The sequence below is a fragment of the Zea mays genome, chromosome 5 (assembly GCF_902167145.1).
Source record: "Zea mays cultivar B73 chromosome 5, Zm-B73-REFERENCE-NAM-5.0, whole genome shotgun sequence".
NCBI classification, from domain to species: domain Eukaryota; kingdom Viridiplantae; phylum Streptophyta; class Magnoliopsida; order Poales; family Poaceae; genus Zea; species Zea mays.
In genome coordinates, this window is record NC_050100.1 from 214047574 (window position 1) to 214063147 (window position 15574).

Consider the following 15574-nt stretch of genomic DNA (forward strand, 5'->3'; position numbering starts at 1 on the left):
GCTAGTTAATCCATATATATTAATTTATACCCCCCCCCCCCAAAAAAAAGTCTCGTGCAGACTTTTCTCCTCAATCGCCTCGTTGCCTTCGTGCAATTGCAAATAGACAAATAGTTATATTGATCATAAAACACCAAAAACTTTAATCAAATGAGTCTCACTCTATTTTCCTTACCATCTCTTTAATTTGATGATTAACGGCAACATAACCAAAGCAAGAAAAAAAAAACAAAAACGAGATGCACTCTACTTGATAGGATGCATATGCATAGATATAAATAAGATTGTTGGAAGAGAATGTTAGCACTGTTCCTCTTTCCACATCGTCACCCGCTGAAGACAATACTAGTACCCTACTAGTACCGACGCTGTGGCGCCAAGGGCCCAAGGCCCATTAACCAGCGCTGACCCAACTCATTCATGACAGAACTAAGAGTAGCTGTAACAGGAACAGGATAGTACTACTTGAGAGAGCTCACAAACGTTGCAAACGAATCGCTAGTTTTTATAATCCTGTTCCTGACAATTCGTTCTTGTCCTCCTCTATCTTCTTCTTCCCCGCGCGCCGAGCTACCAGCCTACCACCACCAGACGAGGAGTAAATTCGAATTGAATGCGTGCATGAACCAGGACAGGACAGGAAGCGCTTGAATGCATACGTGCGCTCGGCTCTTTCACCACGCCTCGCTCGCTCTGTTGTCACGGCTCTTTCACCAGGACAGGACAGGAAGCGCTTGAATGCATACTACGTGACAAAAGCACGGCGGATTGAAGGCTCTGTTGTCACGGCTGGCTCGTGACCCTTGGTCGCAAGCCATGAATGACGCGGGATCCATAGGGCTAGCCGGGCAGTCCCTCCCTCCCTCCTTGTCCGGCCAGCCGGGACGCGCCGGGCTCAGGCTCACACCTCGGCCGTGGGCGGAGGATGGGCTGTTCCTTTCGGTGGCGCGTGTCAGCGTGTGTGGCACTGGCAGGGACGGCACGGCGGTCTTTGGCCGATGGGGGTCGGTGGGCGCGAGTATCATTGGGACTTTGTCATGCCAGTGCCGCCGATCGTCATGCGTCGTCGGTGGGCGCGAGTATCATTGGGATTTGTCACGCTAGTGCCGCCGATCATGCGCCTGGCTGGGGGGGACCTGCGTCGGAGCCCGGAGGCTAGCTCCAGCGGACAGAGCCATCGCCGTCGCTGCTCATAGCGCGTAGCAGAAGGGCTGATGTCGTCTTCGTCTGTTCCGGCCGGTGGTCCCTCTGTCATTTCCAAACATATTGCTACCTAGCACTAGCAGTAGCGAGTACCGTGCGTACCAGCTGCCGGTGCAGGTAATAACACTTGCAACCATAGTTTGTAGGAGGATATTATATTAGACGGTTGCCGGGGAAGCAGTAACAATACTTCAAGATAGGGTCATACTTATATTAATTATGCCATGTTCTAAACCTCGCCCAAAACACTTCTTTTTAGCAGCTCTAACCCCAGCTAACTACTAATTTGCGGATCTGAAACATGACATTAGACGGTTGGGTAAAACGAGAAATGCATGATCATTCCGTTTGCATGTCGGTCGGCTACCTAATGTGGTGTTAAGTCACTGACCGGTAAGCAATTGCTTTCCCATGATTAGTGTGGGACACTCCATTCGTGTGTCTTGACTCATGGGCCATCCCCCCCCCCCCCCGGTCATCAAATCCATGCGATATATTTTGTTTGTCTTCTTTTATACACACAAGAAACGTTTCTGCCCTAAAATCTGTGATTGTAACGCCTCCGGTGTTAGTCACAAACCGAACAACGGGTTTAAACTTTTAAACACGAGTTGTCGAGTGATAATCAGAGCTTTGGTTCAAAAAAATTATTTCAAAATAGTGACAATCGGTTATCTGAAAAATAGGCCATAATTTAAACTTTTTAAAGATAAAAAACCACACTCTTTTGCTTACATATTGACCTTTTGAAAAAATGTGCATGAGTATTAATCATGTTTACTTCATATTGCATCACATAAGGGTGAGCACAACCTCAAGTTGATGTATTTGTTTGATCATAAGATGTTTGTTCTTCTGTGAGACGATCCTTGTGTTTGTAAGTACGTAGTAATGTAACCAAATGTTGTTTGATCATCCAAACAGCCTAGAACAACTTAGGATAAAAAATGAGATAGAGTTCACCCAATGTGGAGACACGGTATGTTCGTCATCCCCTTCACGACTCGTCTAGGGATAATGAATTTGTGGGGGGTGGGCTTGGAGTATATCAGGAGGAAATGCAACAGATTTAGGTAATTGGAGTTATGAAGGTGTGGTAGGTGCGTAAACTGCGTTGTCTTGTGTTTTTTGGTAGCTATCTGGCATTGGGTATATTGGGACCTAGAAAAAAAATGTGCTAAGTGATCAGCAAAATCTTCTTTGTTTTTGCCCATGATCTTTAAAAATCCATCTATTTCTTGCAGGGTTAGCTTGTTTTGGCTTTAGTGCATTTCATGTAACAGGTTTTATATGCCCCTAAGGTATGGGTGTCCGATCCTTAACGATTAACCGGAAAAGTACAAGGTGTAAATCTTGCATGGGATACAGATGATTTTGATTGCTTTGTTCCGAGAGGAATAACTTTACTTTACATGATATTGTTTTGGATACTTTTAGCATATTAGCAGACCTATTCCATCTAAGGGCTTGTTCGGTTAGCTCTCAATCCATGTGGATTGAGTATGATTGGATGAGTTTAAATCCCAAGCAAGTCAAAGTTCTTCTAAATTTTTTTCAATCTCATTCAATTCATGTATACTGAGAATAACCGAACAAGGCTTAAGTGTTCGTCCGCCTCAAGGTCTACACAAAGGGTTACTTGTGGGAAATAATAAAATTGTATTTTTCTTCAACAGGATGGCTGCTATTTTTCTGCTCTCATAGTTGCTGGAACTATGTGGTATGAATCAACAACTGTCTTAATTGAATTATTTGGGACTACTTGTTACCAGTGCGATCAAGAATACTTTCAGCAAGAAACATATCAAATAGTTAGCAACGTGTTGACAAAAAATCTTATCTTAGTTTGTTAGAAACTTGGTCTATAATTCCTGAAAACTGAACTAGCCTAAAACGCTTCTAAATGTTTGGTCAATAGTTAACACCTATTTTATTATGCTATTTTGATCAAAGCAAACTGTAGTTTATGTTCTAGATACGAACTTCAGCCTTTAATAGACATTGTAGCTTATTTTATGTGCTATAAACTTTATTTTTGTACCAAGTTCTAAATCAGCCTCTAACCTAGTCAACATGTGGCACTTGGTCTGAACTTTCTGAAACTTGCTTCAGTTTGTCTCGCCCAACATTAGAGACCTGGTTCACCCAAACCAAGCCGACCTGGACCTTAAACCTTTAAGCAATGTTGTTTTAGCCGTAAAGCTCTACCAACTTTCGTAAGGCACCTTGATCTTTTGATGTCTGTTTTAGCAAGTTTTGGAAACAGAACATAATTGGTTCCGGGCGTTTTTGTACAGTTACGTTTTTGTACGGAGTAACTGAGACCCTCGTCCCAAACAATATTGTTTTGCAATATTGTTTTGTACTAATAGATTATACTGTTCTTAGATTAGAGTTTAAAATTGAAGATTAAATATGAGATAGAATAGGTAAACTGCTGAAGATAGTCTAAGACTGACGATGCCTCTTCGTAAGAGGATGAGACCGGGACTAGTTTTTCATTATCCTATTCGATGAAAAAACAAGTTGTTTTCATAGTCATTGAATCCAGAATAGTCAGCATTTGAAACTATAATCACTAGTCCTCAACAAAGAAATTTGATGCCACAAGAAATAATGATAGATTTATCATTAAAGGGACACGTTGGGAGTTTCCCCTTTTTTTGTCAGTAAAGTATATATGCATTGCCCTATAACATTAATACCTTTTGCAACTCACAAGTCTCCAAATTAAGATGATCACCAGGAATTACTTCTCGAGACATGTCCATAGCTATCATCTTTATATCCAATCTAATATGTACAAAACTATAAATAAAGACATATGAGCGATGACTACAAAATTTGACCAGAAAAACACAGTATGTCAAAATTACTAGCTTCAGAGTTGCTTGGGCAATACAAATTTGTACCAAATGTTCATCTTAAGAGATGAAACTGGCACTCAAACATGATATTCACTTGTACGTTGATAATCTCTGTACGTTAGTTTAGAAAAAACAACACAAGAAATCCATGTATCTGTCACTTAAGCTTTCCTCTCCAAAAATTTTAGGTGTGCTGACGTCAAAATTTGGATAGATCATAGATGTCACATTTCCTAAGTATTAGCATATGTCGCATAACAAAAACTGTTTAGAACCGCCTACATACTTCCATCTGAACTACATTCGGTAATACTATATGTGATATATGAACATGTAAAGGTAAACTGGTAGGTACATTCCTCATGCTAACTTAAGGGCAGGGGACCTGGATGTCTGGCTCGTTCTACCAGGCAAGGACTTACGTCTCTGTTCAGCACAGGAAAGGTATTCGTCAATTGGAGGAAGACTCGGCTCCCCCTTCTCATCTTTTGGAACCTGCCCCCTTATTAACTACAATAAAAATATTTACAAAATGAAAAGGAGAAACGCTAAAAGAAAAGCAACTTTTGCGAACCAATTTCCAAACCTTTGACGCCCAGTGTCTTTCAGCTTGTTGGCACACATCCCTGATATCTCTTCCTGACATCCTGCAATCAATGTTCAGAACTAGTCACAACTCAACGACTGCATAATGCACACGGACCAGTTGTCTCAAATGATTATTAAACAGTTGGAGTAGCAGTCTGAATTCAGAAAAGTGCATCAATTCCCAATTTCCAATAAATAAAGTTGATATGCTAAATTTTGAAACAGGAGATATGCTAAATTGGCGATACTATATGCAATTAATTTATTAATTTAATGATGCATATGAGTCGTTTAAAATAATTCTTGCGCCAAGCTACGCGCCACGTAGGCGCTAATGTATCACTCGGTGCCCCACATTGGTCCATAAGTCACAGCACGAACCGTGTTACCCTGGTGCCGTGGGTTGTGGTGCCCAGAAAAGGGTCCAAAAATAAGATTATGTCGTCCAGGGGGGCTAAACATAAAATTTTTACGAAAAAGGGTAAAAATGAAAAAAAAATCACTTGAGTAGTCATGCATAATATAATTCCCATGGTTAAAATGCTAAATGACTAAGAACATAAAAGGTAAAAAATAATAATGAATCAAGACAACTACTACACTGAACCATCAAAAATTATACAAACATCTGAATCTTACATTCAAGTTGCCAACAAATCCCCATTTTATTTTGACTGTCGCTTAATTAGATCTTTCTAGTAACACATAATTTCACCAGTTAAACAAGACTAGGAAAGCTTCATAACCAGACGTACTGGAAATTTAGAAATTGACTAACTACCAGATGTGAAGGTTGAATTCAAGAGATTAGGCTCCGCATTCCATACTGGCTGATCACAAGCCAGAAGTAGCTGGAAACTAGTACTGGTTTTCTGCACATCTCTAGTCACAGGTTGCACCGGATATGGATTATGGATAGAGACGAATCTGTGAAACTAGAACTGTATCTATGCATCCTCACTGGCTAACCAAGAATATGGGTAGACCAATCTGTAAAAACTGTAATCAACCATCAAGACTTTTATGTGTCCATTCAATTTTATGGTATAGGCTTGCAAATGCAACATAAACATGTTTAATACTATGTTCAAATTGTAGTACTTACTCTTGAGTGGCCAATGAAAATTGAACCAATTCTGATCTAGTCAAATGCTTGGCATACTGTGCAGCTATTTCCACACGAGTTTGCTGATCTGGTAAGCCAAAACAGATGATTGAATCAAAACGGCTGCAATGGTGCACCAGAAAAAGAAATAAGTTAGTGGTACCTTTTACATGAATAATGTGTACAGGAAATATGAACAAATTGGTCGGAACTCAAATTGTAGAAATGCCACAAGGTTATAAGTAACCATCCTCTATGCAATACAAGAAGCCTTCCATTCTCTTACATGGTATCAAAGAGCTAGGTTTCCTACCCTCCCTCCCGCCTCCAGCCGCCGGCTTGTACCAGAACCGGCCGCTTTACACCTACTTCCGTGTGTCGTCCCCGGGAGGCTCATCCTTCCCTCCCGAGGGCGGCTCCCTTCCCAGCCGCCGGCCTTCTCCCTTCGATGGACACACAGGAGGTGGCGGCATAACCAGCGCCCGCATGCCAGCTTGCGGCGGCGGCGTGGCCTAGGCCCGCACGCTTGCTCTGTGCCCGCGAGCTCGTCGGCGGGCCCCACATGCTCGCATGCCTGCCAATGGCGGCGGCGGTGTGGCCCTTCTCCCCTTCGCCAGCGCAGCCGCCCCCTCCTTCCCGACGAGCCGCTCCTCTCCTCCGAGCAGTCGGCAGCGGGTCATCTCCCCGTGCCGCTCCCCTTCGTCGTCCATCCCCAGCCCGGCACGGCTGGCGAGGCGGCCCCTCCTCCGGCGGGCCACCTCCCCTCCGCCGACTACCCCCAGGCCCTCCTCCCCCACTCCATCTGTGGGTCTCCTCCACCCGCAACGCCCGTCGGACCTCCTCGCCACCTGCGCAACGCCCAGCTCCGGTGAGCAGCAGCCCCTGCCGGTGTGCTCTCCCCTTGCACGGGTGTCCTCAACCGCGGCGAACTCCCCTGCCGCGACCGACGCACCTCTACGCTCGTTGTGTTTCCTTTTCCAGCGTACAGGCCGCTGGCATCTCTCGCCTGAGCCGCCCTGCAACGCCTCTCTCTCCTTCAACCTTCTTCCGTTACCAGTGTCGTTCCCCCTGCCCGGCTGGAACTGCCCTGCCGCCCTCCCCCTTCTTTGTCGTGACGACTCCTACCTTCGGCTTCTGCTCCAGTTTCATCGTTTGCAGTACTCCCGTTGCGACTGCGGGGGGTGTTAGAGTGTGTGTTCCTATATATATGTGTAGGTGGGCTGGCGCCACTATTCGGCTGCCGGCCCATTAGGGTTAGGGTTTCCGTTCTCTTACACAATGTTGAATTATTGGCTTCCCAACAGCTTAAACATTTGAGATATATGCCTCCTAGGAAATAAGCAAACAGGAAAAAACGACAGAACTTTTGAAAGAGAACAATAATCAGCTGGCCATGCCAAAAACTATTTGGGAATGCTTGCAAGGAAAAAGCACACCAATAGAAAAGTGCACCTGATGAGAGCTGGATCAAGGTCCTCCTTTCTATTTGTTGCAGCAATGACTACCACCCGTCTATCCTGCTCAAACCCATCGATCTACAAAACGTACATTGATACATATTTATTATCATAGAAAGATGTTCTACGAACTAACAACAATAAGCATTATGTTAAGAGACCAAGTGCATGTATGCCCACAGCAGTAACCATCAATGTAGACCATGTTCAATTGTATGTTAGGAACCTGTGGGGTATCAAATTTAACAACACAGCACTATTTAGATTAAGGAATATGAAATATTCTGGCTTCCCACATTCACTAGTGAATGAGCATAGCCGTTGCAACACATTAGCAAAGAACAGTGATACTGATATTACTGTCCAGTAGAACGTGATACAGAAACACAATAAGGGCTGCTGATGAGCCACAGATGGAGGTGTCCCCTAAAATGGCATCGCATCACAGTTGGAGTTGGTCATTAATGAACAAAATGCCTTGCGGAGTGACAGCAACTGACAAACATTGTGACTTTATTGGATTGTTCTTCACAAAAACAACTAATTTTACTTTTTGGTTTCTTCTTGACCAATGACTACACAAAAGATGCAAATCAGGAGGTAGTTATTTTCCCCTACAAGGAAAATAAACAAGGACCCTACCTGTCGCAGAATTACTGACAAGATTCTTCGTGTAGCTTCATGAATTTCACTGTCTCGAGCAATAGCAAAAGAATCCACCTATAACAGCACGCATGCACGCACATACACACAGGAAGTATGTTCAATAAATTTTGCAATTGCTTGAGTGTGTATGCTACAAGGATCATCATATGTACCTCATCTAGGAATATAATACCTCCTTCAGGAAGATCATTTGCAAGTGAAAAAACAGATCCCAATAGACGCTCACTTTCGCCATAATATTTTGACATAACAACTTCAAGTGGCACATATAGTAGTGGAATTCCCTAATATAAGAAATGAGCAAATAACAAATTAATTCTACTAAAAAGTTAATTGGCATCAGCTACAAATTTGCAGAAAAGAAATCAAAGATTAACTGAATAAAATATTCATCATTTTCAAGAAATTCTTATCCAAACATTACTTTGGAACAATACAAAAAATATAATACTCACTGCTTGTTTGGCAATAACTCGAGCTGAAGATGTCTTGCCTGTCCCTAAAAATAATGAGTGGTAGCTGGTAAGTGTGTCAACACAGCAAACTGAGAGTATAAGCAATCAAGCTAGCGTGTGCATAAAAAGGAACATATGGATTTTCCAGCATCAGGTTTTGCTTGCAAGGTGCTCTAGTCGTTTCTTCGTATAAATATAAAATATCCAGTGGGTTATCAACAAAATTTGTAAGATTTATTTCGAAAATAAACTCAATGAAGCAATCTTCTACTGCAGCTCTCAGCACAGTAAACAAAAATAACTGCAACAACCTGCTTTTAGGCATTAATCAAGGTGAGATTCAGGCAACTCACCAGGTGGGCCCTCAAAAAGAACAGCGCGAGGTCTATTTGTCTCAAATTTGCAGCGCGTGCCGCGAGCAATATCATCATACACTTCAGGACTCTGTAAAGCTAAGAGTACAGTATCCTCTATTTCCCTATATTAGAAGAAAAACTTTTCAAGCTTAAAGACAATGATTTCAGAATAGAGTACACAAAATCATTTGTCTAGTAAGTAATAAGACTAACAGGAAGCCAAAATATAACAACAATGAATTTGAGGCTTCATCTCTAAAAATTAGCAAAAAAAACATAAATGTGTCAATAAATTGTTCCTTCTGATTAGACACAGATGTATATACACATTAAATTGGCAATTGGGTAATATTTGAACTTTACTGTTCTCAAAAATATGTTATATATTTTTTGTGTGTAAACCACAGCGGTTTTTGGTTATTGGAAATTTGTCAGTTATCCTAATGGTACATTAAACAACTGGTTAAGAAAAGGGAAGGAATAGCAAACTGGTGGCACGTGCCTTTTCTGAGGTTCATATCCTGCAAGGTTCTCCCAGATTACAGTGCCATCCATTGGAACACTTGATGTTTCATCAAATCCATAGACTCTAACACCCATAGCCTCTAAATCAGATACAACTTTCTCCAAAGAGGGCAAATGCTTGGATCTTTGACCATTTCCTTTTCTTGGTGTGTTTTTCCCTGATGACCCCTTTTCAGAGGCTATTTTTAAAGCACTTATCAAAGCCTCAAGTTCTTTCAAACTAAAACTCCCAGGCTTGATGAATTCAATTTCCTGAAAAAAGGATCATGATATAAAGGGAAATAACAGAATAAACTTCTTTTCAGAGTCATCAATGAAGGGTCGAAAATAACTAACAGAATAATCTGATCCAATAAGTGGTTCAAATATCAGAACACAGAGACCATCTTCATTGTGATCTCCAGTGCTAGTCTTCTTGGGAGGGTTCAGTGTGATTTGACGTGCAGCTGGACTGGAAAAGAAGCAGTGGAGTAAATAAAATATATTGGTATACCTTATACATCTATAAGACTTGGGACACCCTATATATATGCAATGGACCAAAATCGCAAAGGCCATTTGTGGGAAAAGATTCTGCTAAAGAAGCTTGACAATGATTTGCTATTCTATTAGCATGATCAAACATTATCAAGGGGGAAAGGAAACAGAAAAGTGCAGGGATTATGGATTCCTATGGATGGGAGAATTCATCACAGAAATGAATCACACCGTTTAATAGAACACTCCTCAGTCACCCAATTAACAATATGCTCATAATAACAGAAGGCCTAGAGATGTGATTTATCAGAAGCTGAAAACCAGTAAACATACATCCAAAGGACAGGAAAGAGAGAATTGTGGAGATAAGGATTTGTATGGGTGGGCGAATTCATCAACAAAAATGAATCACATCGTTTAATAGAACCCTCTGGAGCCACCCAATTAACAATATGCTCAGCTCATATAAACAGAAGGCATAGAGATGTGGTTTATCAGAAGCTAAAAACCAGTATACATAGAGCATATACACCCACAGGAGTACAGGATGATACACGAAGATTAAAGCTGAAATTGTTCTGTTGTGATTTATGCTTGCCATGAATGGCGAAAGGTAATTGCATATGCATAATGCATTTGTAATGAAATAGACTTTCTTTGCTAACCTGTCCCAAGCACGCACTAAAACCTCTGAGCCACCACCATGTTGTTCTGCCTCAAGTCCAATATGTGTTACAAGATCAACGATAAGGTGTGATACATTGCAATTAGATGGCATGTTGAATTTAACAACCACCTGTTTGAGAAACAAACCAATTCTGAGAAATATAGTCATTATCATTAAGTGCCGATGAAACATGGTTGCTACTGATAGTGGTAGCAGAAAAGATAAGATATGCTTCTAACTTGCTATGGTATTGATAGTCAGATTGCATATCATTTCTAGAGAACAGCACTGCTGTGTTCTGATAGTTTTAAAGCTTCCTACTCGGCTACTCCACAGCTTTCGTGTACTAATACTCACACTCAAATAAGGACACATGTTTCTATATTTGCAGCATAGTCATGCCCCACCGTCCTACAATTCGTCTTTCTACCATATAATGAATGCATACAGTGTGCTTAATTTCACGAAAACAGGAGCATGGGATAATTTTTTAATGCTAATAAACATGAGACAGTAAACACATGTATATCGCCAGAAAATTTGGGAGAAATAACAACCTTCTGGCCCTTCACTGCAACATCAAACTTCGGGTATGACCCGCGCTGCATCCCTCGGCTCTGGACAAGCTCCAATATCCTCTTCCTCTCCTTGCGGGCCAAATCCTCCCCAACCGCGGGATCGGCACTCGCTACTGTGTCGACCGCTCCCTGCAAACGCAAACGAAGCTCAAGTGCTCAACCCATGCAAACCTCACTCCCGGAATTACAAAAACAAAAACAAAAAAATTCGAGCAATGGTAGAAAAGCCAATTGACAAAACCTGCTCATTGCTGTCTGCGTAGGCCACCGGCAGTGACGCGAGGGCGGCGGCCGCGCCCATAGCGAGATAGGCGGCAGCGGGAGATGATTTCCCAGCCCCCCGCCCCGACTCAACGGGCGCGGCATTGGGGAACCGCAGGCGGCGTGATCTTGGCCCCACGAAGGCGGCGTGAGGTTTCTGAAGAGGAGGGGGAGGGGGAGGGGGAGGTGTGGAGGACGAAGAGATCGAAGCCATCGATCCAGTATGCAGCGGCCGGAGGAGGCGGAGCAGCGGGAGTCGGCGGCGGAGTAGCATGGCCATGCCGGGCTCACTGCGACGCCGCCGGAGAAGGGCGGCTCGTGGTCGCGTGGTGCTGGGCTTCGAGTTCGAGACCGTGGAACGTGGATGGCTCGAGGCCGGGACGGCGATGCCAGAGAGTTCGCGGCCAGAGTTTCGCAGCTGGGCTTTCCCCCCGCCCACGAAAGAACGAAGCGTCAAATGCTGATCTACGTCTTCGTGTGACGTTCACGTGTACTGAGTATTTCGTAGCCAGCATTGGGTTTTCTGGGCCGAGCGGAATATTTTTTTTAAGTTCGCGGGGATAGAATAGAAGGTAGCTTATCTTGAGCCGCATTTTTGTTAATGGGCCGAAAACTTTTTCCACTTTGAAATCAATGCAATTGCAGCGGACGGGAGTCGTTGAGTCAGCACAGCGTCCAAATAGTGCAACCTGCTAGTTTATTCGCGAGCGTACATGGCGAGAAATTTGTCTCGCTGGACTCAATCTGTGTACATGCTGCTCCCTCCCTCTATGGCTCTACATTACATGGTTTATTAGTTTGTATTCTCTACTGATTTGTGTAATAATCAAAAGCTGTTTTGGTAGTGCTAGGCTGCTAGGTGTAGTGATTTGTGTCACACCGGTGGAAAGCTCCGGATTCCAAGCATCAAGAAGACACCAGCTGCTTGAAGTTGATGGGCGCGGCGAAGCCCATCTGCGGCGGCGCGGAGAAGATGGCCAGGGCGCCCTTCTTGGACGTGGCCTGCGTGCCGTGCACCCCGTCCCAGAACAGGTACTCGCCGCGGTTGGAGCAGTAGGTGGCGTTGGGCGCGCACGGGGCCTGCGCGTTGAGCCGCCCCCCGCCGCAGCACGCGCTGGCCACATCCCTGAACCCGGCCGCTCCCGGGTGCGCCGTGAAGTAGGACACCACGCTGTAGGAGCTGCCGACGGAGTAGCGCGCCCCCGGGAGCGCGCCCGAGGCCGTGAGGTTGGCGAGCGCCGCCCTGAGCGCGTCGTTGAAGCCCCTCGCCAGCGCGTTGGCGCCGTCGACGCACCTGGACGCGCCGTCGGGGGAGGCGGCCCGCACCGACGGCACGCAGCCGAGGGGCGGCACGTCCACGATCCCGAACCGCCGCGCCCCGAGGCCGTGGAGCGCCCGCACGTGCCGCGTGTAGCTGGACAGCATGTCCGCGTACAGGGACGGCGCCTCGGTCGCCGTCCCGTTCCGCCGCAGGAACGCGAACACGTCGTTGCCGCCGTCGCTGATGAGGAAGAGGGACCTGGACAGCAGCTCGTCCACGGCCGACGTGCCGCTGTTCGCCACCATCTTGGACTTGGTGGCCGCGAAGTACTCGATTTGCTTCGTCAACGTGATCGTGTTCCCCTGGTCCGTCGACAGACACGTGTACGTACAAATGATCAAGAATGAGTCACGACCAAATCTGGTGTGCTAGTAGTGCTTACCGTGGTGTCGAGGATGCCGGACCCTCCGGACGCGTAGTTGACGCCGCGGAGGCCTCTCAAGATCTGACGGCTCGTTCTTGGCGTCAGGGACAGGTAAGCCGGCGGGCTCCTCTTGAAACCCAACAGTTTCGCTGAAATTTTCGTTTGCAAATCTAATCTGTCAGTCCCCTGCATGGTGTTGCGATGAAAACAGTGGCAGCCAGCGTGAGCTGAAACGCGCGTTCACTGACCGACGAAGTCGGCGACGTTGTAGCCGTTGCTGAAGCGCCCGGTGGGCCGAGAGTGCGGGAAATCGATGCCGTAGGGGAGCTGCGGCGCGGAGTTCCCCGGCAGGTACTGGTTGTTGCCCACGTCCACGGTGGAGTCGCCGAACACGTACAACGCGGGCACCAGGTGCGCCTCCTCCGCCCGGCCGGCCGCGGCCGTCGCCGGCGAGACAACGCAGACGAGGAGCACCAGCAGTAGCACCATGATCAGAGACTTATAACTGACAATGCGCACCCCAATCATGGCGCCTCTGCAGCTAAATGAGCATCTAGCTAGGTACTAATCTATATATATCTGTGCGTGCCGCGATAAGATGAATTGAAGTGCAAGGTAGTTGGTGAGCTGCCGGGCCGGGAATATGTGCTTGGAATGGAGGTGAGGCAAACTCCCTGTTGCTCCTGGGGCGAAGACCATGCGCCTAGCTTTTTATACAGAGGAAGCAATGCTGCGCACGCATATGAACCCGGTATGGACCTGCAAGGCTGCAACTAACTGCATACGCCGTGTGATTCAAAAAAAAACTGCATACGCCGTGTCCAACAAGCGGTCCATCGTTCAATAGATGCTAGCTAGCCAGAACCATGATCTTCTGTTTTGCACCTACTACTCTTCTCTGAATAGAGAATAGAGTTCTATCGCTACCGAAATGGTCGCACAAACTTAAAATGTTTTCTATGGATGCATGGGTGAACTTAAAAGCCACTTTGCATGACAGTACGTAGTCTGACCTATTCTTTTTGTATGGTTGTTGATCGATCCATGAAATATATGGGGCTGTTTAGTTCAAGAAGTGTAATGTAGATGACAACTGTAATAATTTACACCTGACTAACAGCGCTAATAAGTTTGAATAGGTCATCCTTAAACATAATTTAACATTATCTGTTCGAGCAACTCCAAAAGACTAGGTATATGGTTTTGTAAAGGTAAATTTAGCTAATATTAAAAGAAAATTGTATCCAATAGACTCTGTAAACGACTCTTCAAATTTAGTGGCTCTCTATTTCTCCATCTTAGCTCTCCAATTTTAGATAGCCTGCTTCACTCTCTATTCAGTCTGTAGGTTTAGCGAGTCTGTTGGATTAGCCAACATTTTTTCTCTAAAATCTATTTTAGAGAGTAGCTAAATCAGTAAATTTTGCTAGTCTTTTTAGCTAATCTCTTGGAGTTGCTCTTAGCCGTCACGCAGCGCCGGCCCTGGCGGGGGTCGAGCAGTGCCCCCGACCAGGGCCCCTAGATTAGTGGGGCCTCACCCCATGTATTAAATAACAGTATATATATATATATTGTATAGATTTGTCTGTTAGCTCTATAAATTTTTAAAGATCTAATTATAAGTCAACAACACGACAGCAATAAGCAAGAATAATTAGGCATAGCATATAAATCTTGATTTCTATATTCTAGTAGTAGTACTTCATAGTCTCAGGCCTAACCACTTAGGCTCTCAGCGTACAACGAGACAACGATGTTTGACGTTTCATCTCTATTTCTCGCACAGTTGTAGACAATATATACATATACTATATTTATGTGTAATAATTTATTATTATAAAGGGCCTTCTTTATAAGTCTTGCCTTGGGCCTCTAAAATGTCAGGACCGGCACTGCCGTCACGATACAATTGTGTGAACCAAACAGCGTCATACTGATTGGCATGCGCCCGTGCGCTCTTGACTGATCATGGTTATTCCAAGGCAGTGCATATATATTTTGTAGCTGCCCTGTCATCTAGATAGAATAATTAATACATGCCACGCCTCCTTTTTTTGACTTTGATAATCGCATTCGATTTCTTATCCGGTCAGAAGTCAGAGCTATGGATTATAATCCCCTATGGTCTTTAACTAATGCATACAATAATCCTCCCTTATCACGTACTCATTCGAATCAGCAGTTTAAAGTGCGATTTGTCATTCCAAACGTTTTTATACCAAACCAACCTCAACGAATATGTACTTTTGAATTGCTTATTGCTCCAACCACATGTGTGAGACACGTATAACTGATGGAACGCGATCGCACACAGCAATGATAGCGAGTAGTGCCATATGCCCACACAATTGCTATTGGCATAGCACTGGAAGGATCGAGGCAAACCAGCGCAACAGGGCAAAACGGCTGCCTGCCTTTTCGTTGCGTAGTGGCCGAGTGGGCGTCCCATGAGTTGTTGTTTGCCCATTCCCGTTGGTTTCAATTGGAGCACGTCACTGGAATGGTTGGCGATGTGGTGCTTCAGTTCTGGGTAAAAGTTGCCCGGCCGGCCACCCGGTCCGGCGCGGCCATAGCACCTGGCCAGCACTGACGATGGCCGCACTTGTCTCGTTGTCCAGGGCGCTCGTAAGACCTGTGCAGTCTGCTTATAGACGGAGAGTCATACTCTCCAACGACCCCACTCC

General features: G+C 44.9%; 2 protein-coding genes across 4 annotated transcripts; both read right to left on the bottom strand.

Moving 5' to 3' along the window:
- Positions 1 to 4171: 4171 nt before the first annotated feature.
- Positions 4172 to 11662, bottom strand: LOC100216753 (katanin p60 ATPase-containing subunit A1). Of its 3 annotated transcripts, none has more exons than XR_002269402.1 (13): positions 11186 to 11662; positions 10924 to 11073; positions 10365 to 10495; positions 9559 to 9673; positions 9200 to 9474; positions 8695 to 8819; positions 8342 to 8385; positions 8039 to 8170; positions 7863 to 7940; positions 7216 to 7298; positions 5764 to 5851; positions 4657 to 4717; positions 4172 to 4580 (listed from the first exon to the last, which is right to left on the bottom strand). XR_002269402.1 is itself a non-coding variant. In XM_035967750.1 (13 exons), exons 1-13 carry the CDS (start codon positions 11483 to 11485, stop codon positions 4431 to 4433), a joined length of 1761 nt encoding a protein of 586 aa, XP_035823643.1. In that variant the 5' UTR covers positions 11486 to 11662; the 3' UTR covers positions 4172 to 4430. The 3 variants fall into 3 exon arrangements, 2 of the variants coding, with proteins under 2 accessions (XP_035823643.1, NP_001296832.1); XM_035967750.1 differs by having other exon boundaries at positions 5764 to 5886; positions 8342 to 8379; NM_001309903.1 differs by having other exon boundaries at positions 4226 to 4580; positions 5764 to 5886; positions 11186 to 11656.
- Positions 11663 to 11876: 214 nt separating this feature from the next.
- Positions 11877 to 13709, bottom strand: LOC103627703 (GDSL esterase/lipase At5g55050). The gene is made up of 3 exons (XM_008648012.4): positions 13139 to 13709; positions 12909 to 13039; positions 11877 to 12828 (listed from the first exon to the last, which is right to left on the bottom strand). The coding sequence occupies exons 1-3, from the start codon at positions 13416 to 13418 to the stop codon at positions 12112 to 12114; spliced, it is 1128 nt and encodes a 375-aa protein (XP_008646234.1). The 5' UTR covers positions 13419 to 13709; the 3' UTR covers positions 11877 to 12111.
- Positions 13710 to 15574: the final 1865 nt, after the last annotated feature.